The sequence below is a fragment of the Haliotis rufescens genome, unplaced genomic scaffold (genome assembly GCF_023055435.1).
Source record: "Haliotis rufescens isolate VD_foot unplaced genomic scaffold, xgHalRufe1.0.p SCAF_77, whole genome shotgun sequence".
NCBI lineage: Eukaryota > Metazoa > Mollusca > Gastropoda > Lepetellida > Haliotidae > Haliotis > Haliotis rufescens.
In genome coordinates, this window is record NW_025964369.1 from 1,500,832 (window position 1) to 1,528,273 (window position 27,442).

Sequence of the window (27,442 nt, forward strand, 5' to 3'; positions counted from 1 at the left end):
TTGACCAGGCATTTGCAGAATAACTGAAACGGTACATAATAAATAATTAACGGTAACAACAACGATTCTGTGTAATCTGATGATATCTCTAACGAGATTAATCCTTATGTTTCCACCAGTAATGTTGCCAGCAAACATAGTGTTGACACCACCAGAAACATTTAATACTTGAGACTGCTGACTGTTGTCTACTATCGATTTGGACATTACGCGTGGGGCCGCTCTGCTTTACGCGAGTTTCATCAATAAGCTGGGATATCGATGTCACGGTGTGGAATTGAGTGTTTCGTGAAATGATGTTTGATATTTGCTTGTGCTGGTCAGGATTAATATGGCAGTAATTGTTCACAGAATGGATGTTTGTGTGGGCAGTTATCTGCATTATTTGATTTGGCGGAACATTATTTTCATTCAACTTTTGCACAATGTGTTTGCGCGCAGAGTGATTTTTGAGTCATTTCGATGTGTTGAGACTGGCGTTATCGCACATATGAGAGAGGAAAGTTTGTTTTTCCCAATACGATAGCGGATAAACCACTGGTCGCCAGGTTAAGGCATACTGAAAGCGTGTGTGCCGATGTAAATATGGATCGTCATCTCAAAAGAAGACGCGTGGAGGCATACAACCTATACACCTGCATAGGGCACCGAGAGGGATCAGCAACATTAGACCAAATTTTGGGTCATACGTCGCGACAATCACGAGGTTTCTCACCGGACCTATTCTTTTCTTGTCTCATGCACAGTTCAAGATATTCGTGACCGTCTCCATCAACATTCAACGTGATGTCCCCCCCAACACATGTTGTTGTGATCATTAACACCTCTTAACCCGAAATGGATTGTGTTGTAGAGCCATAGACAGTTTATTATGCTCATTGGATTACTGATTCCAATGGATCCGGACTGCCACAGGGACTCGATCTCTTCATCACCAATCGGGTCGGCTCTCCTTGGTAAGTTGCCACGCCCTTTTTTCTTCAGTTCATTTTTTCTGCCCTTTAACACTTCCCGTGATCGTGAAAATTCTAAAGATGACGTGAGTGAATAGCCACACCTCCTTCGTTTTAGTGATGTCTCGATACTGCTCAGAAAACCCGTGAGACTGTTTAGTTAATAATTTTCCCCGTTTGTTTTTCGAACATTAATGAAAAGGTTGCAGAGAAGTGTGTCAAGTTCGTTTTGGGGGATTTCAAGCATTTAGCGAATTTCATATTGGACTTTTAGAAAGTTAACGAACAGTTTCAAATCGTACAAAGTTTTTTGCTGCGTTTTTGTTTTGATTGTCTAGGATCACACCATCGACCATGCCGTCCTCAACAGCCACAAATCTCCTTTGGGCATCTTTAGGCTTTGTGTTCGTCGTCTGCTTCGCCATGCTCGATGATGGCGTTTTGATGATGAAACGTTGGCTACAGAGAAGTTTTGATAATCTGCCTTCATCACAGTCAAATTCAAGTTCTGTACGATCAACCTGTAACCTGTAATATCCATTTGTCAACACGGATATCACTGTAGCACTTCCCCTTTGATCTATTAAAACATTGTCTTCAACATCAAAGGTATCCATGTTGTTTGTAAACACCTACTCACGTGCACCGGCGAAAAAGTCCCACTTCCGGTAATCTAATTTGAAGATCTAATTTGCATACTTATGTGAGTGAGTGAGTGAGTTAAAATTTAACGTCGCATCGGCATTATTCCAGCCATATAGCAACTCATACTTATGTCATTGAGGTATGACATACATTTTTATGTCATAAGCTTATGTCATGGATAAATGCTTCAGTTAAATAATAAAATGCTTTAATCCCCAACGTAATCACATATGGTATCCCAAAACATTCTCTGAGCAAATCCAGGTGTCGATGATTATGATGATAAGATGATGAAGATGATGATGATTACCGTAATGATGTCCCTTTTATTTCCTACTTCAGAACTGACGACATATGTTATAGCAGTTATAAAATATAGCTGGATGAACATTTGGGGTCACTAACCGACAAGATTAGGACAATGGACAAGTCACTTGACATGGATCAGGAAGGCGCAGGTGAACCCGAGAAACGACCCAAGCCAGGCGAGAGATATGCTGACGGTGATCCTGAGGAAAAGCGTCCCAGTCATGGAGAGATTCAGACCCCATGTTTAGAGACTGGAGAAACGGGTACGCAGCTGCAGGGAACACAAAAGACAACCTTCAAACGAGTTATGCAACAAGTCATACCAGCTGTCCTCTATGGAGCTAAAAGTATCCTTACAGATACCTGGCCACCTTTCATACCACATGGCCACAGTGTCCCTAATGACACACACCAAGAGGAAACTGATAACATAGATAGAACAACAGATAACCTGATTGGTGAAAGTGGAAACTTAAACAGAAGAAAGTCTAACATAGCGGAGAACAAGAGAAGAGATCACACTATCAAAAGTGCCAATCTGCCTTCTGACGATCAAGCCTCACCCCGCCAAGCAGTCATTGAAATTGGAGAAACTAATTTGACAGTTATTGACCCTGGGTCTTCTGGTTTGAAGGTCATTCAACCAAATCAACAGCCTGGAGAAACTTATCTCCCCAGAACCAATCTTCCAAAGTCAGACGCTTTTGCAAATGTTCAGGTTCCATCCCTCCAGACTTCAGGGATAAATGTTCCAGCCATAGAGACATCAAATATCACTCATGTAAATTCAGTCGCGACTGCAGGCGAAGGACTCTCATTCATACATGCTCCATCATTTAGCCAAAAAACACCAGACAATAAAACGGACCCTCAGCCTGTAGCACCAGAAAATGACCAAGAAACAATAGGTAGGAACATAATACTTCTGCAGTCGATGTTACTTATTGCGGTCTTTCTTCAAGTCATTGACATTATATTGTCTGGCAGACATGTACTCAAAGGACATAGATTATACATTTGACAAATATTACTTTTAATCCACAATGACATTTGATCAAACCACACACAAACAACTTAAATTAAGTGCATTCAAAGGAATATATGCTCTGTAGCGTAACCAAATTTGACAAATTTCACTTCCATGTCCGGAGGTTTTGATTAATGTCATGTGTAAAATTGAGAGACTGTTCATGTGGGAAGTTATTTTCTGCTACCATCAAAACTACCATTTTGCTTGTGTTTATTGCCCCAAATAAGTATTTCTGTATTGGCATTACATCAAATATTTGTTGATGAATGTTTTATTGCAAGTATGTTTCACATGTCAGCATATCTGGTCATGCCATAGAATGGAATTATTGATTTGTCTTTTTTATTGCAGATCAACGTTTTAGAAACATCTGTGGTGAGTAGTTGCAAACTGTGTGAGTGAGTTCAAGCAGTTCTTGGATATTTACCAATTTGTTAATACTTGTGAAACGAAACGATCATAAAATTGACGGGTGCCTTAGGCACATAGCACGACTTTGCCTCACTTTATGATTTCAATATATTGCGCTAAAATGTATGAAGGTACATTTCTAGCTTCAGGGCAATAATTGGAATGATAACATATATTTTTCATTCATAACAATGCCAGTCTTGAAGCCAATAGCAATTACCAAAGCCTTAAGTAACATAATATTACAATATCCAGGGGCCGCAGTTCTCCTTTGACCTACCTTAGACTTCATCCTTGTGTTTCTTTCAAGCAAGCTGATTACTATACATATCCTTTTATTGTGACATGCTCCGGTGAGGTGAGGTGAGGTGAAATTGGATTTAACGTCGCGTCCAAGATTATTGCACTTATATAGCGACGTGCATGTACGTGTGTGTGTTTGTGTGGCTGCTTGTACTAGTCCGGACTGATGCCGATTTATAGTGCTAGCTCACTGAGATACCATGCCGCAGTTTAACATGAATACCCCACTCAGACACAGTATACTGACTCCGAGCCGACCAGTCCTTGTTTTAGCCCCTTAATGCCGAGCGCCAGACAGGGTAACAAGACATGCTCCGGTCTGGCATTACAATGTATGATGGTCCAAATACAGGTGACAATGCCACTGAGATTTCACTCTATTTGAATCATTTCTTTTCTAGAAACAACTCAGACAATGATCACACAGCATGAATCAGTGTATGTGTCAACTTTTGGACAGAGGTTGGCATTGAAACATCTGCAACACCGTGGAGCAATATTTATGAAAGGACGATCTGGTTCTGGGAAATCTAGATTAGGGCTGAGACTCCTTGCTGACGTCTCAAGGTTGACACATAGGATACCTATAGTCTTGACAGCGGCAGAACAGTGGAGAGATATCCCCCAGAAACCCAAAAATGTAGCATCTGGAAAACCAGCGAATAATTATGTCGTACTAATAGATGACATTTTCGGATCGACTAATTTTGTTGAATCTCGTTTTGATGAATGGACAAGAGTGTTTGATGTCATGCATCCTTCAGTTGAATCTGGCCATGTAATGCTGGTGTTGACATCTCGACCAGACATAAGTGACCAATGCCAGTCCCGACTGAAAAAATACAAACTTAACAGTCATATGTTCCATCTAACTTTAGATGAAGGTGAATTTACACTTCGACCGAAGGAAAAGAAGTTGTTACTCAAAAGGATTTGCCAAACAAAAGTGAACTTTACTGAAGAGGAGATCAATGTGATAGTACAGTTAAAGACAACACTTGGATTCCCCCAGTGTTGTCACTATTTCGCAAGAAGTAAGCAAGCACAGAGTCAAAGGGTCATTTTTTTCCTAAAACCAAATGAGTATGTGTTGGAGGAAGTAAACTGTTTGCAAGAGAGTGATGGGCTTGGCTATCTGGTTCTGTTGATAGTGTTATTTGAAAAGGGATATCTTGATAACAAGTATCTTCATCCTCACAAAAGCCCCCAAGAGTTTAAAAATAGGTTAGATTATTTGATAGAATTAGGCTCAAATCTATCCAAAAATCCAAGTCTTTATGACATCAAACAGAAGGCTGATTCACTTTGTGGTGTATACCTGTGTCACACTGGAAAGGGATACGTTTTCCAGCACCAGTCAATATTCGACGCAGTTTTCATTAACATTTCCCAAGTGTATCCTGACATTTACATTCCCTTGTGTCCTGCTAACATACTTGTAGAATTTGTCAGAACATCAGAAGGTGAATGTGAGAACAGAAGAAACCAGGTGCTCTTGAACGAGGAACATCATGAAGCGTTTGCTGACCGAATAACTCAACTGATGCTGAGTGAAGAAATGGTCACTGTTCATAGTATTTTAAACCACCCGTCTCTACGAAATGAAACATTTGCAAATTACCTAGTAGAGAGATGGATTTCTCAAAACAAAGTTAGAGATATAGTTTCTCATAAACTAGGAAAGCCAAGGGAATATTTGGCGTTCAAGTCCACATGTTATGTGACAAAGATTTTAGAAGTCAATACTTTGCTGGAGCTTTTCATTCTTACTACAAATACAATTATGTTCAACATTCTATCGGAAAGGTGCAGCCTTACCACTGATGTGTTGCAGTGTTGTTTGCCCTGTGCTATCTATGTAGGGAGTAACATACTTACAGAGACACTTTTAGCCCAAGGAGCTAAACCAAATGTGAGCTGCTTCAGCGCTCTTTGCGTTGCAAGAGGCATTGCTACACACACTACGGAAAGAATATTTACAAACGTTTGGGATGAACAGGCAAACGAGTATAAACACAACTCAGATAATGTGCCTATGTTGAGTTACAGCCACTTTTTATTGGCAGTTCTTTATGGGAACTATGCTGTTGTGAAACTGCTAACAGATATATTGAAGCATGAGAGAAAAAACAACATCATATTTGAAAATTCTTTAAGACGGCTGTTACTTGAGCTTCAGACAACTAACCCGTATCCACAGTTCAAACCATACGACATGGACAACTTGACAAAGATAATGAAGATTCTACTGAACAATTATCATGCCAACGATACTGATTACCTCTGCTGCTTAGCATCGGCTCACGTTGATGCATCAGCTCTGAAACTGATTCTGGAACTCAACAAGACAGTTACAGTTGAATCTGATACGTATATTGCATGGAGCATATTTTCAGATTATAAAAACCCATTTGATCAAGCTGCAGCATATGGTGGGGCAGACTGTTTGGAAGCTCTGTTACAACATAGCAGTGTTCCTTTCATAAATCCCATTGATGAAGGTAAAGGGCCCTTGCTTCACATTGCAGCCGGACATGGAAACACAAAATGTGTTCAGATGTTGCTGAGATTAGGCAAGCCTGTTAACTCGACGGACTTCATTGGGAGGACCCCATTACACTGGGCTGTATCAAACAACCATACTGAATGTGTAAAGCTACTGATGGATAAAGGAGCATCTATTGCTGTGCAGGACAATTTCAATGGGACACCTCTTTCTTCATGCACAAACATAGACATTATTAATCATGTACTAAAGTCGGTTACTGATATTAAAATCGAATTGAAAGAAGAGCTTGTTCGCAGAACAATTGAATTTGGGGACTTGAAGGCTTTGAGATTATTGTGCAAAATGATTGATGTACATATGGGTTTGGAAAAACGCTCCACGCACATTGAGTGGGATACTGTTTATGCAGAAACGGTACTTCATGCTGCTTGCAGACATGCTGATATGGAAAAAGTGCAATATTTGTGTGAAATTGGAGCCAATGTTCATGCATTAGACACGGAAGGGGAAACCGTTATACATGCAGCAGCAGGATCACACTTTCTTGGAGTAGAAAAACTTGAATATCTGCTTAATGTGAAAAAGGTTCCTCTTCATACAACAGACAATGGGGGGAGAACAGCTCTTTTTCAAGCAGTTATATCAGCAGTGGATACAGGCGATGTTGAGCCTATGGCGTTCCTGATAGACAAAGGACTGAATGTTAACCACAAGGATAAATTAAATAGACACACCTTGTTATACATAATGATACGTTGCTCTACCCATTGTCCAAACCCAAAACATTTTTCAGAAGCCATTACAATCCTTCTGAATGCACATGTTGATACTAATCAACAAGATCTTGAAGGTAGAACAGCTCTCCACTTGGCAATTGAGAAGCAGAACAAGGAGATTGTCAGGTTGCTTCTTGAAAATGGCTCAAATGCGAGTCAATTGACTAACTATGGAGAAACGCCTTTACACTATGCTGCACAATGCCCTCTACCGCAAAATGTCCTTGACATTATGAAGCTGCTTCTAGAACACCAGACAGATATGGATGCACAGAATTGGAGGTGGATGACAGCACTTCACCTTGCTGTTCAGTCAAAGGAAATTGGAAGAGTAATGTTGCTACTGCAACAGAAGGTCAACCTCAATTTACAAGACTACAAGGGAAGCACCGCCCTCCATTTTGCAACACAGATTTCATGTTGGCCAATTGCTTCACGCCTATTAGATAAAGGCTGTGATGCAAATATACGAGATTATTATGGCAAAACAGCATTGCATTATGCATCAGAATCTGACTACATCTTTAATATTCTTCTTCTCCTTGAAAAAGATGTAGATATAAACGCGCAGGATAAGGAAGGACAGACAGCCCTTCACATTGCTATAAGTCATGGCGGGATGAAAGCGGTTGAGTTGCTTTTAGAGGAAGGCATAGACACAATGCTTCAAAATAATAAAGGGAGAACAGCCCTCCACGTTGCTGCAGTGGTGGATAACGTTTATGTACGAATGCTCCTAAATGTAGGTGTGGATCCAAACGTACAAGACCAACAGGGTATGACAGCACTTTCATGTGCAATAGAACGTGAACATGTCCAGAACATTGCACTGCTCTTCGATAAAGTGACAGACCCAAACTTACTTGACAGTGAGGGCCAAACATTATGGTTTTATGCATGGTCAGAATACACATGGAAACTACTGCTGGAAAAAGGAGCTGTTCCAACTATCATAGATCGAAAGGGGAGAACAGCACTTCACTATGCGGCAAGATTACATACAAATATCAATTTAATAAAACTATTGTTTCAAAAAGGTGTCAATCACCTATTGAAAGACCACACAGGGAGAACAGCCCTTCACAACGCTGCTGAGACAGGATGTGAAGAGACAATTCACCTTCTCCTGGAGATGGGTGTTGACCCAAGCATCAAAGATGAAACAGGAAAGGTTGCTCTCCATTATGCTGCATGCAGTTTGAATAGTGGTGGCGTAAAATTGCTGTTAGAAAAGGGTGTTAACCTGGCTGTAAAAGACAACACTGGCGGGACAGCTCTTCATTATGCTGCACAGGAAGGAATAACTGACGATGTTGCGTTGCTCTTAGAGAAAGGTTGCGACAAAAACGAACAGGATAGACAGGGAAAGGTGGCACTTCATTATGCTGCAGAGAGAAAAGAGAGTGACATTCTGAAACTGTTAATCCATAAAGGGGCGAATCCCAGCGTAGTGGACCTAAGTGGTAGGACAGCCCTTCACTATGCTGCAATGAAAGGAACATTGGACAGTGTTAAGGCGCTTTTATTAAAAGGTGTTGACGCAAATATACAAGATGGGCTGGGTAAAACAGCACTTCACTATGCAACAGGGGGATCTGATAGCGATTTTGTTTTACAAGACACATGTTACAAGCAAACTGCCCAAGTACTCTTAGAAAGTAGCAATAATGTCAATATCAAAGATGACAGGGGCATGACAGCCCTCCACCATGCTGCAGGGGCTGGCAAACGTGAAACTATGACTCTACTTATTGAATATGGTGTTAGTCTTTGTATGCAAGATCAGCAAGGCATGACAGCACTTCACTATGCAGCTGAAAAGGGAAATATCGAGTGTGTCAAACAACTCCTACAGAAGGACATTGACCCAAGCATACAAGATAATGAGGGCAGGACTGTTCTTCATTGCGCTACAAAGAAACTACACAGAGGCATTTTTGCAAATATTCTTCAGAAAACCAGTGACCCATCTATACAAGACCACCAAGGACAGACAGCTTTTCACTATGCAGTTCATGTTTTCAAATCTATGTGTGAGGGGAATATCGTATACAAGAAGTTTTTTTACAATATTCACATGAAAGCACTCACTGACTGTGTTGCACAGCTTATTGAGAAAGGCATGGACCCCAGTATTCAGGATCACAAAGGACGGACAGCTCTTGAATATGTTGAAAATGGGAATCGTCGTGCCATTATTAAAGAGCTTCTGGAGTAAGGGATGCACAAATATGTTCTCAATTAGAGTGAGTGAGTGAGTGAGTTTAACGCCGCTTTTAACAGTATTCCAGTTATATCGCGGCGTGTCAGCTTAATGTGGGAGGAAAGCTCGAAGTGATGCAGGTCTTAGATGTTCTCCAGTTCAGCGAAACCCACGTGCACGGGTATGGTGCTGACAACACTTGAAACATCTCAATTAGAAATAGAAGATGACCTTGTCATGTATCAACAGAAATAGGCATTAGATGTGTTCATATAAAATAAACTGTTACGATGAAGGGCGACTGACAGGGAACATTAAGACAACTTGATTACACCAGCCGATGGGCTGCTTTGTATATATGTATACTTAGTTTAGGTCAGTGTTACATTTGAAACTAACAAGAAATGGTCATCTATGTATCATCTGTAGGGCATATGTTTGATGTTGGTGATGTTCTAAATACGTCTAAGAGTAAAGGACCATATGTTTCTGATGTAAAACATATTCGAATGTTTAGGACGATGCTACAATATCAAGATGCAATACCCAATATGTACAGTAATTTCGTGTTAACATACACAGAAAACCTAATTAAGCACCCTCTGGACTTACTAACTCCCGTCTCATCTGAGATATGATGCCAAACTAAATTTCATCTGAAAGATGAGTCTCCTGACTCACAAAAACACAAATATTGATGCATGTACCCTTCTTATCATGTACCCTTCTTCGCCTTATGCGATTTAGATGTATCAACTGCCACTCCCGATCTAATGCAGTTCACATATTTGCCAAAAAGGAAATGTAAACGGCTGTCTCTCCAGTGAACAAATTCTACACGCTGGCGTCCCACAGGGGTCAGTCATTGGTCCATTATTATTTTTTTATTTAAATTAATGATATATGCCATGAATGTTTGTTCGCAGATGATACTAGCATTGGCATATCATCTCCAGATATACATATATATATATATATATATATATATATATATATATATATATATATATATATATATATATATATATTGAAAACTCCATATGTATAATAAATTAGAATTACCACAACTTGAGACAGCTAGAATAGTAACAGGATTAACTAAGTATTCCTCCCGTCGCAGCCTGTATCACGAAACTGGTTGGTAGTCTTTAGCGTATAGATGACACGTCAGCAAACTTGTAACTATGTATAAAATAATAAATAAGCAATGTCCTTCATATGTAACTGATCTTATACCACCATCTGTGTCACAGAACGTCAGATATAATCTCAGACACGGACATGATTTTGAAGTACCATTTGCATGGACATCTACGTTTAAAAGGTCTTATGCTATCGTTCAATTGATGGATCACTTTTTGTGGATGATTTTAACATATCATGTTGTGGTAAAAACATGCATACTATAGAAAGACAATTGCAACTGTGTCTAAATAAGATAAATAAATGGTCGTTGGAAAATGGTTTTAAATTCAAAAACAAATTGTATCCATTTTTTGTAGAAAATATAAACCTCATAAAGACCCTGATTTAGTTTTAAATAGCACTCCAATTGAAGTTGTAAAAATAAAAGGCTAAATTCATGGGGATTACTTTTGATCGCCATTTAACCTTTTTACCACACATCGAATATTTGAAAAATAAATGCCTGAAAGCTCTGGACCTTCTGAAAGTCGTTTCAAATTCAAAGTGGGGAGGGGTTCAGAAAACCCTCCTTCATCTGTACAGGGCACTTATCCGCTCTAAACTGGATTATGGCTCCATCATCTATGGTGGAGCCTGCAAAAGTAATTTAAAATTATTAGATAGTATTCATCATCAGGGCCTGAGGCTTTGCCATGGAGCCCTCAGAACATCCCCCATCAATAGTCTGTATGTAGAGGCCTCACTAAAACAAAAATTCTCATTGCAATACCTCACAAAGATATATTCAAATCCTACTTATCCTCCATATGATTGCATTTTTAATCCTTAATTCCTTCACTTGGTCTACAAATCAAATCTGACATTTCTGCTGCCAAAATTAATCTTAAAAATATAGCTCCAACTCAGCTTTTGACCTCTCCCCCATGACAGTTGGTACAGAGATTGACCTGTCATTAACTAAGTTTAAGAAATCAGAAACAAACCAACTAATCTATCAACAAGAATTTAATGAATTGCGGAACACATATAACACATTCAAATCTATATTTACAGAGGGATCCAAAGATGGTGACCGTCGATGGATCTAGGATTATGTCTTCACGACTACCCGATAATAGTTTTTTTTTTACAGCCTAATCCCATGCAATTTTAACAGCTCTAAAATATATTGGTAAAAAACTAGGCATAAGCAATTTATATTATTTTCGGACTCCCTCGTGTCTTCAGGCTATTAAAAATATATCATGTAAGCATCCACTTTTAATTGAAATTATTGAATTATATAATCAACTTGCTACAGGCCAAAACGACATCGTTTTTCGTTGGTTACCCAGCCATGTTGGAATCATTGGTAACACAAAGGCCGATGTCTTGCTTGACTGTATTGATTTTTCTATCACAAGGGATAAATATTTCAAAGTTTCATCGTTAAAGGATCTGTTTAACAATATCAGCTCTCATTTAATCCTTAGTCTTTTAAAAGAAATAGAACTTGTACATAAATTTTGATAAATGTGTTATGTAATTAATATATGATCTTTTAATATTGGTAGAATAAATTGGATAACTAAGATTGTCAGTGGCTGTACCTCGAAGGGGGTTGAAGTAGTGTAAAAGGATTGTCCCCCGGAGATGGTACGTAAGTGCACGTCATTCACAGTATATTTATTACTACCACGTTTTTGATCGCAGAATATATGTTCTTTTAATTCTGCTAAATTGACAATATTCGCCAACCACTGAAGGGATGGTGTAAATCCTGCTGGGGTCCATGCAGGTAGCAAAAGTACTGTAAGTCCCCATGGACCCTAGCGTGGTGATCTACCTTCAGTTGTTGGCGATCTATAGCCTGTTTTTATATTGTGTTGCAAAATGATAATATATTTTTAGATGCTCTCTAACTAGTTTTATGTAAATCTGTGATATTCTAGTTATTATACTGCCCTTCGTTGGCAGAATTTTATACAGTTTAAAATATATTGTTAATGTCAAATTTTGTTTCGTCACTGAAATATTGCCGATGTGACGTTAAACTTTAACTCACTCACTCTTATGTTATCGACACATAAGGCCAATGGAATAATCTATCATCAGAAATAAGGGATAGTTCGTCAATATCGTCTTTTAAAGCAGTCGCATCTGAACAGCCCACATCACCACCTTTGCACTTTTATTGTTGTAAGAAATCTACAAACATATTGTACACTAGATTGAGACACAATTGTAGCACACTAAATTCCGATCTGTTTCGTGTTCACTTATCTAATACTATTTCCTGTAAATGCGGAGCTCCTTGTGAAAATTCATTCCATTTCTTCTTCGAATGTTCCTTTTGTGATGATGACTGACAGCTATAGATAATCTTGGAGGACACATAACTCTAAATAGTATTCTTTTTGGTGACCCAAACCTTAATCTTTTCCTGAATACAAAATTATTCTTGTCTGTACACAAATTTGTAGAAACGACTGACAGATTCAGTAGCTAGCATATTATTGTTTCCAAATTGTTAATCATTAATATTGCTAAATTTATAGATAAACATTAAAATGTATAATATTTGCATATGTATGAGATGCACACTGTCTTCACTTTCCAGCACATTGTATATATCCTTCATATGTTCACTGTATATATATTGTGCACTATGTTTCCTCAATGTCAAACTTCAATTGTAAACTTTCATTTCCATTTTGCAATATTATGTTTAACTGTATATAGGGATATGGCGGTAAAAAGTGTTGCACTTGTGCTCAACCCTTTGTCTTTTTGGACAATAAAATATGTTTAATAATAACTGGATCTTCCGCCATGTTTCCAGATTCCAGGCACTATGCCAAACGAGCCACTATACCCATCAATGATCAAACTACATTAAAAACCCAATCGTTGATTCAACGATTACCTCAGAGAAGAGAAAACGCCAAATGAGAACCACTGGGAAAAAGCAACAGGACTCAATAATATAAGTGTCGTGTTTAATGATGTACATTTACATTATGTCACACATGTTCCACTCAAGCATGTGTAACCGAGGGAAAACCAAGGATAGTGACCCACGTGATCCCTTGAGCTACAGACCACTTACCATGTTATCCATCCCCTCCAAGATTTACGCCTGTGTCATAAACCAGAGTCTATTCCAGTATCTTGAAGTCTTGGATATCCTTGTAGACGTACAGAAAGGTTTCAGAACAGGGCGATCTTGTTCAGACCATGTTTATAGTATTTGTAGTGTTGTTAATAACAATAATAATATGTAAAAACACTTACCCGATTCAAAGACTTCAAAGGGCCTTTGACTCTGCTATAGTCAAACTAATGGAATAAGACATCTCAGGGAATATTATACAAGCCATCAGATCACTGTATGACAACGTTTTATGCACTGTGCACGTTAACAAGCATGAAAAAAGGTATCAAGACGGGTGTAAAATAAGGATGCTCCTCATCTCCTACATTGTATATTGCAATATATATCAACGATCCTGCAACATAATTGAAACAGCTGTGGAACACAGATCGATGATGTTAACGTTGAAGTGTTTCTGCATGACTGAAGACTGACAGTCTTCAAGTGATGAAAACATCCTACATGTATGGAAGTGGAGATTGAGCATGAGCATAAGAAAGACAAGCATTGTACGTTTCAAAAGGGAAAGCGTACGCCAAAATAACAGGATTTCCTGTGGTTACGTGACAATCGACTACGCTGTCAGCTACCGTGTCATGGACCTCTGGCTGTTGTTGCATTCTCATTGCTGTAGTCGCTAAGCGGTCAGGAAATGGTAAAATCGGCAATTGTTATCAGAAGCACTGGATTTCCTTAGCCATAAGTATTATTCGTGTGGTAGTATGCATCTTAATATTGTTACACGATTGTAATACAGTATTGTACAGTCTGTGTTATTATATTGATAAGGCATATGGGGTGCATGTAAATATAAAGAAGTATATTCAATACAAAACAGAGCCGAATATTTCTTTGAGTAAGAAGAAATACATGTAACCTAGCTATTCAAGGCGACATGGGGTGGCAGGACCACCGGCTGAGACTCGACTTTGCACGATTGCTTGAAATTAAAACCGACTGGCCTACAGCATTCGTCAGTGGTCACTGTCAAGGGGGAAATCCTGATAAAGAAAAACTCAGCCTGTTTTCAACGATCTTGTGCTTACTGACATGACCAACTACAGATCACCTACCTGGGTTTTGAACAATATTTCAACACAACTTACTGCCATAGATAAAAGAAGATGGCTTCAAAACGTACGGTCAATACCAAAGCTTAGAACGTATAAACTGTTAAAGTCTGGTTTGTGCACAGAATTGTATACCATCTTATATCATTTTATTGTACATTCTCGCCCCAGACTCGGTTGTAGGGATAATATCCATGTGAAAGACACATTTCTGACAATGCAGCTTTTTCTTGTGGATATATACATGAAAATGTATCACACTACATCTTTACCTGTTCCATAACTCATGATATAAGACATTATCCATTCTTCTACACTGAGTGAGTTGATGTTAACACAATATTACTTGTTAATGTTAATTTTACAAAAAGAAAACAAGTATTAATGTAGATATCTTGATATCAGTAAATTCATCCAAAATGTGAGACTATATTTCCTGCATGTATACAAGTCTTTTACCACCCATAACACCAAATTGGTGTACATGACCACTTACTTCTGTTAAAATATTCAGTTTATCATCATGCATATGGCATGTATATTGTAGCTAGGCTAGAGGTCGACACGGGCGGATTTAGTAACCAACCTATCCCAACAACTCCACGATTCTGAATATTTTATAATGATTCTGTCGAAGATGAGAATCATTTCCTTCAGAATATCCTATGCCATTTTTACGATGACATCCGCTCTGCAGAATTACCAGCCATATCCAACCCAAACTATACTCCTGACATGAATACTTAATGATCTAGTACCTACAGTAGATACCACGTGTTTTAAATTGCTTACCCATAGAAAATTGTGTTTAAAATCATAACTCAAGTTGTATGTCTTATAAGTTTACTAAGTCTTCATCCATTGTATCTCTTTAGGAATACAGTATTCAAATATGCTATGTTTACATGAATTATATAATAAATGTACCCATGTAAATAAGTTTGTTTGAATTTAAGTGCATATGTTTGTGTCCGTCTGTGTGTGTGAGTGCGTGTGCGAATATGTCAGCTTGGTGTGCGTTTGTGTGCGTTTGTGCATGTATGTCAGGCGAGATCCAGTGTTTGTGTGTACGAATATGCGCTCGCTTTGGATTAAGAATGTATGCGTATATGTACTCATCAATGTATTTACATACATGTGTGTGCACATGTGTCTGTGTACATATTAATGGTAGGCATATATATTGCGTGCGTAGTTGGGTTGATGAGTGTGTAATTATGTGTGACTGTGTGTGTGTGATTGTGTGTGTGTGTGTCTGTATGTGTATGTGAGAGATTGTGTGTGATTGTGTGTGTCTGGGGGAATGTATATCCGTATTTGGCATTACTTTGTATATTTAATACTGTTAATGACATATGTCTCGCATCACCCTCTCTGGGTGGCACGTGTACACCATGTATTATGGAACTTGACTTCAGTTTTTCAATGCTATGTACTGTACAAATGGCGACACTATAATAAACAGTTTTATATTGTACCACTGCCATCGTCCAAACATACATATGCGCAGGGGCAGACGGGTGATATCGCTATTTACACATTGACCAGGGGAATGATAACAACTGGTAATATGATTATGCTGTGGGATACTCACGACATGAGGCTTTCACAAAAGTAAGTCTTGCTTAATATGTAATGGATTTCGCAAGGATGCAGCACCAAAATCTTTCCTGAAATGTGTTTACTCAGCGTCTAAAGGGCGATTTTCAACAGCTCTTGCACAGCGACTTATACAGACGTTTCACTTACTGCTATCATCTCCAAATGTAATTATCAAAGTACAAATAGTATTAGTAACACAGCAAAGTTTTTGTTCTATGCAAATGTGGAAAGATCCTATATCTGAAATACAATTATCAATATATAATATATGTAATGTCTCTATTATTTCTTATATGTATGTAATGCACACTGGTTTGTGCATTGCCATATGTATTTACACAAAGGCCTGTGGCCTACACGAACTGACATAAAATGATGAAGATTAATGAAATCAGGATCACTTAGAACAATAATTAAGAATAATTTCTGTTTCATCATATGAAATGAATCACATGCGTTTGTTTTGTCCTCAGGATCAGGCAGCTGTGCATTAACATTTACTTTGAAACTTGTGTTTTTGCTTTTGAGTCAACGGAACTTTACACAAGGCCCCTAATTATAGAATAACCCACGAGGTACAAGTGATTACGGAAAATATGTCACGAGTAAAATAAATGTTTATTCTCTGGTGTTGACGTTTAATATTTATCGGGAACATTCTATCGTCTCACTCGAGATTGGATTGGTTGGGGGAAATGCTGATTGTGGTGCAAAACAACATTCAACCAATCGCTCAAAAAAGCTACACAAACAGTGCACAAGGTTTTATTTTTTCAGCATGCCATACATATACCTTATCCACCAATACTGCACCATAAATGGACTGGCTATTCTATGTACATGTTTTGGAAAAGTAACATCTTGCAAAATTATCTTAAAGTTTGTATCCTCTTTTCATTTTGGCATTACGGCAAAGACTTGAGTCGGATGATATTCTGAGGAAACATGATGTGTGATATGTCTACTGATCTGACACAGGAGACCATTTTAAATACAAAAGATACATTGTTTGCATTTGTAAATCTTCGTGTTGCCTAGCACCATTTTATCTGATGCCTTCTTAGTGGTGTAGTTCCATTCAAGGTTGCCATTCACTGATGTTCTGTTTTTTGTATATTAAACTATCTTGTTTGTTGGAAAATATAAATAACTTGACACATGTATACATTCGAGCCTGATACTACTTTGTGGACATTTGGATCCAAACACTCATTGATAAAAAATACAGCATGACATTCGTAAACCGTCTTGTTCCCTGGTGCCATTTTACCTGCAACATTCAAATGACCACACGCTGCACATTACCATTAATATGGGGAATCCTGTTAGTTTGAAAACCTAGTCTATCAGACAATAAAGATTGCTTTTGGGAACATGTATGTGTAATAAAAGGGACGTACACACGTTTGAGTTTGAATGCTAGCAAGTAGTATCGGTCTCTCAAGGTACTATTGATTTTATTAGTATATGAGTAGGCACGTGTACATCTACTCACTATAGTCCCGGACACCCAGAAGTGAGCTGTCTCTGACTTGATGCTCTGTGAACATTAGCGCAAGCAGTCGCCGGGTTAGATCTTTATTTAAGCTGTATTCAGAAAACAGAATGGTGCTTCAAGGCAGCTTTCGAACCTTCTTCATTGCATTGACAGCCTTCATGGCAATCAGATTTTCAAGTTGCAAAAATCGGACGACAGACACAGCGGCAGGTGTCTTTCTTTCTTTCAAGAACATTGGCATCACATTATGCCAAGTCAAATGTACTGAGCATGGTTTGTGCCTGAGTATTGAATACAACATTGAAACTTTAACCTGCCGCCTATCAAGCATGGACTTAAAGAACGCAGAAGAAGGATGCATCGTTCGGCTTAAACTTGACTCAGATGTGAGTAGTGTGTTGTCAGTGTACACACTGTAATTTGTTGTAATCGTTGATCGAAGGCTGGGTTCTTTGACATAATTGATTATAAAACATTAGGTTTTGTTTAACTTTTAGACATTTGGGACTGTCCATGTTCTATTATTATCTCCTTAACTGTAAATGAATACACAAAATAACATGTACTCTTTGGAGGTGTCTGTTGTATTTGAATTTATCAAAACAACTATTATGACTTGTAATTTCTGCAAGGAATTATGTGACATCAATGGGTTTTTTCTAGACAATTTGGCCTCATATTTTAAAATAACTTGGTAAAGACATGCTGAATCTCCCGAGAGACAAAGCATCTTGTGAAAGAAAAGAAACTCTTTTCTCTTTCACAGTAAAGAGCGTGTTTTGAAGAAGTGACGAAATGAATGCATCCTCTCTCTCAACCCACATGTCTGGGCCAGATATTTGACTTGCCCTCTAATGTGAACGTTGAAGTAATGATGAATATGTCCTATACCCAAACCTTCTTTGTCAAGAAATATCAAACCATTATATATATCCTGGTTTTGCGACCATGTCTGAACAATAAAAATACCATTTCTGTCAAGTCTGAGCTAATTTGGAGAATTAAATGTCTTGCGTAGGTAAGATGATGTTCCTGACTATTGAATGACAATGCTGCATATATTTGATACTTCAATTGCAGTAATAACAAAGTTGGTATAGAACTTATATTGAGGAAAATTGATAACCCCGAAAACAATGGATCTGGGAAGTTCCATGATGAGATATCACAATCCTGAAAACATCAGCGAGTGTCACCGTCCTGTGCGGTTATGACCGATTCCACCCTCCTCCTCATACCTCCAGTGAGTCTCCTGATACGATCAAGAGGTAACTGCTGCCACTCCCGATGCAATGCAGCCATGTGACATACACTAAGTCAATCGAAGTCTCCGGTGATGAGCAGTTCACAAGGGACATCTGATGACCCTTCAGGAATTCAAACCAAATGATTAAGTCGGTTTCAGAGAGTTCTGATAGCCAGATGCCTGTCGCCTCACAAGTTGTACTAAAGCCCTGACTTCCTCTACAGTTGTCTTTCGGGGTGGCCCTGGTCGTGGAAGGCCGTTTTACTTCTCGTGTCTGTGGGGGTGTTCTTAAGAGTCTGTTGATGACATTATAGTCATAGCCAAGTTGGCGTCCAATGGCTCTGCGTGACATATCTGTGTCATGCATGCTAATAATTTGCATGCAGAGTGCTTCTGGCACTCTCCTGCGGACCATGGTTGCATGTGCTACTAAACAACAGGATAACTGCGACTTTATATACCCTTACTTGCATCAACATCAAAGTCCTTTTCCTGAAACTCGAGGGTCTCATGCTTCATATGTCTGTGTGTTTGGGCGACTATCATGTCGAGATCGACAGGCATTCTGTGAATGAGTATCATGAAACTTGAATTTTTATAAACGAGTATATCACTGTTCTTATTTTGTCAGGGGTGCTTGATTAATTTGTAGGTGCATGGTGAAAGACGTACCCCCTTACGTCATATTAAGAAACTTGATAAAAAGACATCTAGAGACAGAAATAAATGCATGTGTCATAACCTGTGCATTATGTTCACGTCTAGAGAGATAGCAACATACATAATGCCCTTCCTTGAAAAACCCTGATCAAGCGACCCTAAGGCAATATGCAGTGAATCAACATTTGTCTGTCTTCAGGTCCCTGAAGGCCCCTGTTCCTCCAAGTCTTGCAAGCAAGGCATGAGGTGTCTGGTGACTGGATCTGAAAAGGCAGCCTGTGTTGAAGGTGACGTCCAGAATTTGTTAAAATTAAAAAGATATACATGTGTGACATTTTCTGATGCAATGGAGTATCAAGATGCTGTTATTATAATATGGGTTTAGCATGTGTTTCTATATATTGAAATCTGAAACATATGTGCTTATGTGTTTCGACAATTCAATTTATACCTTTTTTTTATTTTTCCATTTATGAAAGCAAAATTGTGCAAGAAATTATTATATTTTTTTCACCTCAATAAACACTCCAAATCTGACACCATCGGGGGTTTTCGATTATAAGCATTGGTTGAAAAAAAAAAAATGACACTGGAATTTACTGCGAGAGGAGGATGTTATCAATCTCCTCCCTATTCGTGATTGACAACCAGTATTTCTATTTCTCGGGTTTTCGTTGGAGAGCACTCGCGGCGCTTGTACCTCCTCGGGGGCGGTCAGGTAGCCTAGTGGTTAAAGCGTTCGCTCGTCACGCCGAAGACCCGGGTTCGATTCCCAACATGGGTACAATGTGTGAAGCCCATTTCTGGTGTCCCCCGCCGTGATATTGCTGGAATATTGCTAAAAGCGGCGTAAAACCATACTCAGTCAGTCAGTCAGTTGTACCTCCTCGGGGAAGTGTTAAAAATGTCACATTGAAACTTTCAGACGCCCTTGGTAGGCTGTCCTATGAACTCTTGAGTAAACATTAATTGTCTCCTTACCCATGAACGTAAAGGATCAATAGGCCCAGGGACTCTTAAAATGTGATTGTCTGTTGAACAATGATGCTAAACAAGTTCTCGCGAGCTTAATTAAAGGAAATGAGTGTGGGATCCCTGAAAAGTATAACCCGGGCTATAATCAAGTCTGGACCAGACAATCCAGTCATTGACAAAATGAGCATCGATCCACACAATTGGAATACTATGACATGCATCAACCAAGTCCGCGAGCCTGACCAACCGATCGCGTTAGTCGCCTCTTACGACAAGCATCGTCGCCTTTTACGGCAAGCATGGGTTGCTGACGACCTATTCTACCCCGGATCTACACGGATAAATTGATAACTGCTAACAATGCAGTGTGTCGATAACATCTGGGTTAACAAATACGCTCACAGTACACATGACACATCAGTTATCTGTAGTAGTGACCGATGTACCGTAAGGTGGATCTCCTCGCGATTTGTTACTATTTGCCTTATTAGCTCACTGATTTTGTTGCTATCCTATTCTGGGTCAGTTGTTTTCAGATAAAGTCCCAGACCCTCCCCAAACCCCAATCCACCTCCCCCCACCACCACCCCACACACACATACACACACCTCAACCCCACCGCTCCCACACCCAGTATATCAGATGATCGCTCCTTTCGTGAAAAGCTATGATAGTCCCAGAGAACACTTTCAAACAAGGTTATAAATACTCCAACAGACAATACGAAGACTAATTCATTAAACAATGATACACCAGGTCCTTCAATAATTAACGTGTCTCTTTTAATAAGAGAAGCTAGTGCCAGTTTAGAACAATGCTGTTTATATGTGAAACAGTGTTGACGAACATGGGAGGATTTCAAATTAGTAATTTAAGAAATCTATTTTCGTTTCTATTATTAAAAACAAAAGTTCAAATTCTGATGAGTTTAATACACCGTGTGAAAGTAGAATGCCTTCAATTATTTATGTTTCTTTAGTCAGCATTTCTTTACCATTTTGGTAAAACAATGCTCAGCACGGGTGATGCGATATAGATGGATGTTTCAGGTTTCAAAGACTCACTTTACAGGGATTGTATCTATTACCTTGCTTTAAATCTATATCTGCCTTATTCTAAGTCCAAAAGTCTTTTTAATGATAGACCCACTCACTAGATTATAGACCCATTAGCTGGTTTAGTTTGTGCTGACCTTAATGCAACTACTGGCAATATTCATGAGTAAAATCAGTATGGTATTTTTTATCATCTATCCTATCATTTGAAAATTAATTTAATGAAGATTACCAATAACAGGAAAACTTCAATATATATTGGTCTGGCAAAGTTTATCAAAATTATTAAAGTTCTGTCCGGTTTTGGAACTTTTAAAGGTTAATTGTGAATTTATGTGTATATATCCTATTCGAACACTCATCTGAATATTATAAAGTTTTGGATCTATCGTCTTTTTCTAAATACAGTGAAACCCAACTTTTACTTGCGTACCATTATTGAATCTTCTAACCCACGGTCTTTACGCATTGTTATGCATCTGCACAGAGTGGTCAAAGTTCTTGTCTGACACGTTGATTGCTACAAGGGTGAATCTAATCAATACTGTTGAGACATCAGGTTGTGTCAAGACAATCTGTCTGATAATCTCAAGGGCAACCTGGTAGCATCAAGGGATCAAGATAATCCTAAATAAACTTTAAACATGTGACATCACCCCTTCTACAGAACACATGATCATTGCTTACCCACATTTGATGTTTATTAACTCCCTAATTAGCTCATTTGCAAGATGAACTAAACGTTAACTCATTGTGGATTGGGGATTAACATGGCAATTAGTGTCGGGTGGGTATACACGATTGTCCATTTTTCCGCCGTCTGATCACATGAAAATTAATATTTCAAGGTATTGTTTTAACCAACACCAATGTATTTCTTGACACACACCAAAAAAACAACACATTCAATCTGCATTATCTTTAGATTGGTATATTGAATAACAATCCCAAAACGTTAGGTGACATAGTTTATATAAATATTTTGGAAACTGAATCTGTTCATTCGGTAGACATTTTACCTGATTTTTTGAGTGAGTGAGTGAGTGAGTGAGGTTTTACGCCACTTTAAGCAATATTCCAGCAAAATCACGGCGGGGGACATCAGAAATGGACTTCACACATTGTACCCATGTGGGGAATCGAACCCGGGTTTTCGGCGTGAACGTGAACGCCTTAACCGTTTGGCTCCCCCACCGCCCCTCCTGTCCACCTAGAACACAGATAGTACAATAGTGTGGTGTGATGTCAAAGGAGTCTCAATGCCTGTCCTCCTAAGCGATAATCTGACTCTTAGACGTAATATCAGAATCGACACTTTCGATTTATGGTATATGCAGAAATGTAAGTGGTAATGGGTTTTAGGATAAGGGTTTAGATTTATTAGTCAATATAAAGTGAAGTGCAAAGGAAACACAAGATAGAATAACAATAGAAAAACCTATTGAAATGCCAAGACTAACATCAAAACAACGCGAGCGAGCATTTGAGATAGTCTAGATGGGGGCCATACACACCCTCGTGGCAAGAACCTTTGGCTGTTCCCATGTTGCCGTTGGAAACTTGTTGCAGCGTTTCAGGCAGACTTGAAGGACGTCGGACAGGCCAGGGACAGGGAGACCACAGGTCACTACACCACAGGAAGACCTGTATCTGCGAACGTTGCACCTCCGCAAGCGCTTCCTCACAGTGACGTCTTCGGCAGTGACTGCTTTAGGTCGGCGGGTGAGCACACATAGCGACCAGAAGACTTTGGGCAGCATGTATCAGGGCCTACCGACTGTTTAGAGGACAGATGATGACCGCTGAACATCGACGCAGTCGAATAAGATTGGCTAATAGAGTGTGACGGTGGAAGCGTCGGGATTGGCAACGTGTGGTCTTTACGGACGAAATCTGGTTTTTGTTTGTTTAGAGTTGATGGCAAACGTGTTTACCGTCGCAAAGTTGAACGGACAGCTGTTTGCTGCGTTCAAGAAGTCGCCAACAACAACGTCAACATCTTACCGTGTCCGGCATGTTCTTCTGACTAATCACACAAAGGACACCTCTGGGACGTCTTGGACAGGCGAGACACCCTCCCGCCAACTCAGTCTTTGCTTGTATGGAGGCACGGGTTAGCCACATTCGGTATTAAAGTGACTAAGTTAGTGTCTGTGACCACTTTCCCTGTTTGAATGAATTGCAGTGAAAACTTCACAACTGAGATTTAAGCTACCACTGATTTTGTTTGTCTGGTGTACAATATTTAACCACGAATTGTCACCTTGTTCAATACTTTGTGTAATTGGAGGTTTATTAAATACACTTTACCTCAAACTCTTGTTATTTTAAATTGATTAATTACAGTCATTTCCATCAGGTTTCTTTTGTCGTTCAGTTCAGATAATCCATTAAACATTACAATACATTGAACACAATTTGAATAAAGTCATTTTGGATTGCAGAACCTGGTGGCATGCGTCAGCCATGTGTGGATGACAACGACTGCTACATCAATGGTTCCTTGTGCTACAAGGGACGGTGCATGTGCACGCCAGGTCTCAGCTACCACAAGGCGGGACAAGCATGTGTCAGGAGTGAGTCATTAAAATTACGAACAAACAAATCATGTTCGGACACAGTTAACTGATTCTCATGATTCTCGCTGTCTTTTATCACTAAAATATAATGAGAATTTTGGTGTTCATTTTTGTCAAAACCTCTTCGATTGCAAATCAAATTATATGTGAGTCTTTTCAAGGGGTTCAAACAGGTTATTACTATAGAGAAAACGTGAAATATCTGAAAGAACTGGGACCCACATTTGTTTGTTTATTGTTTAACGCTGCACTTAGAAATATTCCAGCTCTATGACAGCGGTCCATAAATAATCGAGCGATGAACATCGATCCACGCGATTGGCATATGATGACATGCATCAACCAAGCCAGCGAGCCTGACCTTCCAATCCCATAAGTCACCTCTTACGACAAGCATAGTTGCCTTTTACTGCAAGAATTGGTTGCTGAAGACCTATTCTACCACGGACCTTCACGGGTCAGGGTATCCTCAACAGGGAGGATTGGATATTTCAAGGCAATGTGTTGAAAAGTATATTATTCTAAAACAATGTCATACAAGTGGACTGGATCAACCAAGGGAGTTTTTTTCTCTGGCCTATTCTCTGTTAGTTTTTTTGACTGGCATGGTATAAATGTTTTTTTATAGATTAGCCATCAACAGAGACTAATTCGCACCATTGTATTTCAGGGTGCAGGGTGTATGGGAAGATCATGTCTGTTTACGAAGAGCTGTCCATAACAGGGCACAATGATTTCGAATCGCGATCCACACCAAATGCAAAATGCATGCATATGTGTACGGCTGAAAAAAGCTTTTTGTGTTTGAGTGTGGACATGACTTCAACTGGCAGCTTTTGCCACCAGTCTAGTTCCGGGTACCTTGACGTTAGCAAAAGCGACAGACAATCTGGAGAAGTTGGTTGGCTGTTTGGAACCCGAGATTGTGAATACCCCTAAATAATGCTATTGTCTGTTGTGTGTTCAAGTAGTTTTCCCGTTGTGTTTGTTGCTGGTGTATGGACGTGAAATCCCTCTTGACCACAATGAACCAAAGTAGGTGACGTCATCTATTAATGCCAGAACAGTTTTCAGTCATTTTGGAAATTAAATGTCACATGTAAAACATACACTATCTATGAAAGAAGGTAATCAAGATTAAATATTAATAATGCTATGTACATGAGTTCATCCTTTCGCTGTTTTCTTGAATGTCTGAACAGAACTGTACAATAGAGCCCTAGGTTGTGCAGCTCACCTGATATGGTACTAAACAGACTTGCCCACAGCATGTAAGCTACTTTTAACAGAGCTACAGACATCATACATCATTCGTAAGAGGCGACTTACGGGATCGGGTGGTCAGGCTCGTTGATTTGGTTGATGCATGTCATCGTATCCCAACTGCGTGGATCGATGCACATGATGTCAATCACTGGATTGTCTAAACTCGATTATTTTACAGACCGCCGTCATACAGCTGGCATATTGCTGAGTGCGGCATTAAACCCCTTAAAAATACAAAACAAACAAACATACATCATTCACATGTCTACCATACAATTTTTGATTGCTTTACTGATGCCTTGAAGGTTAGGAACTTGATCAAACAGTTTTGTTTGAACAACACTCATGGGAGGCTCTTTGAAACCTTCGTAGAAAGAGCATGCTCTACTGAAAGTAAATCAGGCAAAGGCTGAAACTGCTAGAATATTGGACAGTTAGTGTCATCCCCCTTAGCATAGTCTTTTGGAGAGGTTTTTTATCTTTGAATCTTTATGTACATATCTTGGTATGAAACAGATGAAGCAGTCTCAATTGTCTCCTCTATCACTAGTTCAGGTGGGTACAGCAATGGAAAGGAATTGCCTCTGTGAATGTTATTTAACAATATAATAACATCTTCATATGTGAAGCTTAATGTAAAGGTCTTGGCAAAATAGACCATGTTTTTTTGGTGTGTTTTTTTTTGTTTTTTTTTGTTGTTGTTATTTTTTTTGGGGGGTGCCCATCCGAGCCGCCATTCGGATTCAGACCAGCAAAAAGGAGAGCACAACTGGTTCCCCTATGGGTCTACTTATGCCTCACCCCTACAAGTTTATCGTGTGGTATAGTGATGCAAAAAGTTGAAACGTCGGTGCGTCAAGTACTCACTTTCCATCTCCTGGTGCAAAAGCTGTGCATGATATTATGGATAAGAAGCTCTCAAACTTTACCGAGTGCAATACCACCCGAAGAAATACTTCAGCGGATCCTTTCAGGCTTGCAAAACATAAAGGAAGCTTTTGTACATATGTATGTATATAAAAGCTTCCTTTTGGCTTTGCATACTGAACCAATAACATAGTTGACAGATGGGACAAGCTTGTTTGGGTATTAAAGCCGCACAGTTAATTGAACAGTATCAAACGTCACAAGCACAATGCTAAAACATGCAAGTCGCACAAGTAACATGCCGTATATGTGAATGTTAGGGTGACTGGTTATAACTGACGGCAATTGTTAGGACAGCCTAGTATTTAAGGCATGTGCTCGTCACGCCGAGGATCCAGGTTCGATTCCCGACATGGGTAAATTGTGTGAAGCCTATTTCTGGTGTCCCCCACCGTGATATTGCTGGAATATTGCTAAAGACCAAATTAACTCACTCACTCATAACATTTACATCTTTTATGACGTTTTCGTGAACATCAGGGTTCCTGCATCAGCATAACGTCTTATATCACTTATACGCTTCTTCCGGTTCGTTGCCTAGGATACCTTTGTCCTGAGACTGCCAACTTGTGACAACTGAGTACGTTCTTTAACTGGCATTTGGAACATGGTACGACTAACAAGGGAGATAATTCTATGGATATACAACTTCTTTATTACAATCAATGCTAGTGCTTGCTTGATAACGGTATCTAAACCAAAACAGCAAATTCATTGTCTTAAAGAAGTTGTATATCTATAGAATTACAGAACACTACGGTTATAACAGACTCAAAGGGATCACTAATTTAAGTTTGTTATAACCGAAGTTTGTTATAAGCATATATGCAGCATATATACAGCACATGGCCAGGACCAAAACTAAGTTCATTTTATCTGTTATAAGCGTGTTCGTTATAAATAGTAGTTTACTCAATCTCCTTTGTTCAACTAAGTGTTGTGATCTTAGTGATCGAACATGTAAAATCAAATATTTCAAAACTAAAAAGTACTTGGGACTTGAACTGACATTTAAGAATTTGTAAGTGTTTAACAGCCTTCAGCACAGACACGTTACGCATGTGCTGGCAGGACTCCAACAAATGAAATGCATTTTTAATGCTATACAATCTATGACTTTGACAGCTTGTTTAAATATTTTACGGA

At 39.1% G+C, this 27,442-nt stretch overlaps 3 protein-coding genes across 3 annotated transcripts; all 3 read left to right on the forward strand.

Moving 5' to 3' along the window:
• Window positions 1–1,942: 1,942 nt before the first annotated feature.
• On the forward strand, window positions 1,943–5,520 carry LOC125376783. Its single transcript, XM_048388706.1, has 4 exons — window positions 1,943–2,815; window positions 3,289–3,312; window positions 4,053–4,875; window positions 5,514–5,520. The coding sequence occupies exons 1-4, from the start codon at window positions 2,020–2,022 to the stop codon at window positions 5,518–5,520; spliced, it is 1,650 nt and encodes a 549-aa protein (XP_048244663.1). The 5' UTR covers window positions 1,943–2,019.
• Window positions 5,521–6,583: 1,063 nt separating this feature from the next.
• On the forward strand, window positions 6,584–10,089 carry LOC125376788 (serine/threonine-protein phosphatase 6 regulatory ankyrin repeat subunit B-like). Its single transcript, XM_048388721.1, has one exon. It carries the CDS (start codon window positions 6,605–6,607, stop codon window positions 9,152–9,154), a length of 2,550 nt encoding a protein of 849 aa, XP_048244678.1. The 5' UTR covers window positions 6,584–6,604; the 3' UTR covers window positions 9,155–10,089.
• Window positions 10,090–19,695: 9,606 nt separating this feature from the next.
• Window positions 19,696–25,224, forward strand: LOC124111644. Its single transcript, XM_046471399.2, has 3 exons — window positions 19,696–19,781; window positions 23,969–24,100; window positions 24,774–25,224. Exons 1-3 carry the CDS (start codon window positions 19,736–19,738, stop codon window positions 25,040–25,042), a joined length of 447 nt encoding a protein of 148 aa, XP_046327355.2. The 5' UTR covers window positions 19,696–19,735; the 3' UTR covers window positions 25,043–25,224.
• The last annotated feature ends 2,218 nt before the right edge of the window (window positions 25,225–27,442 follow it).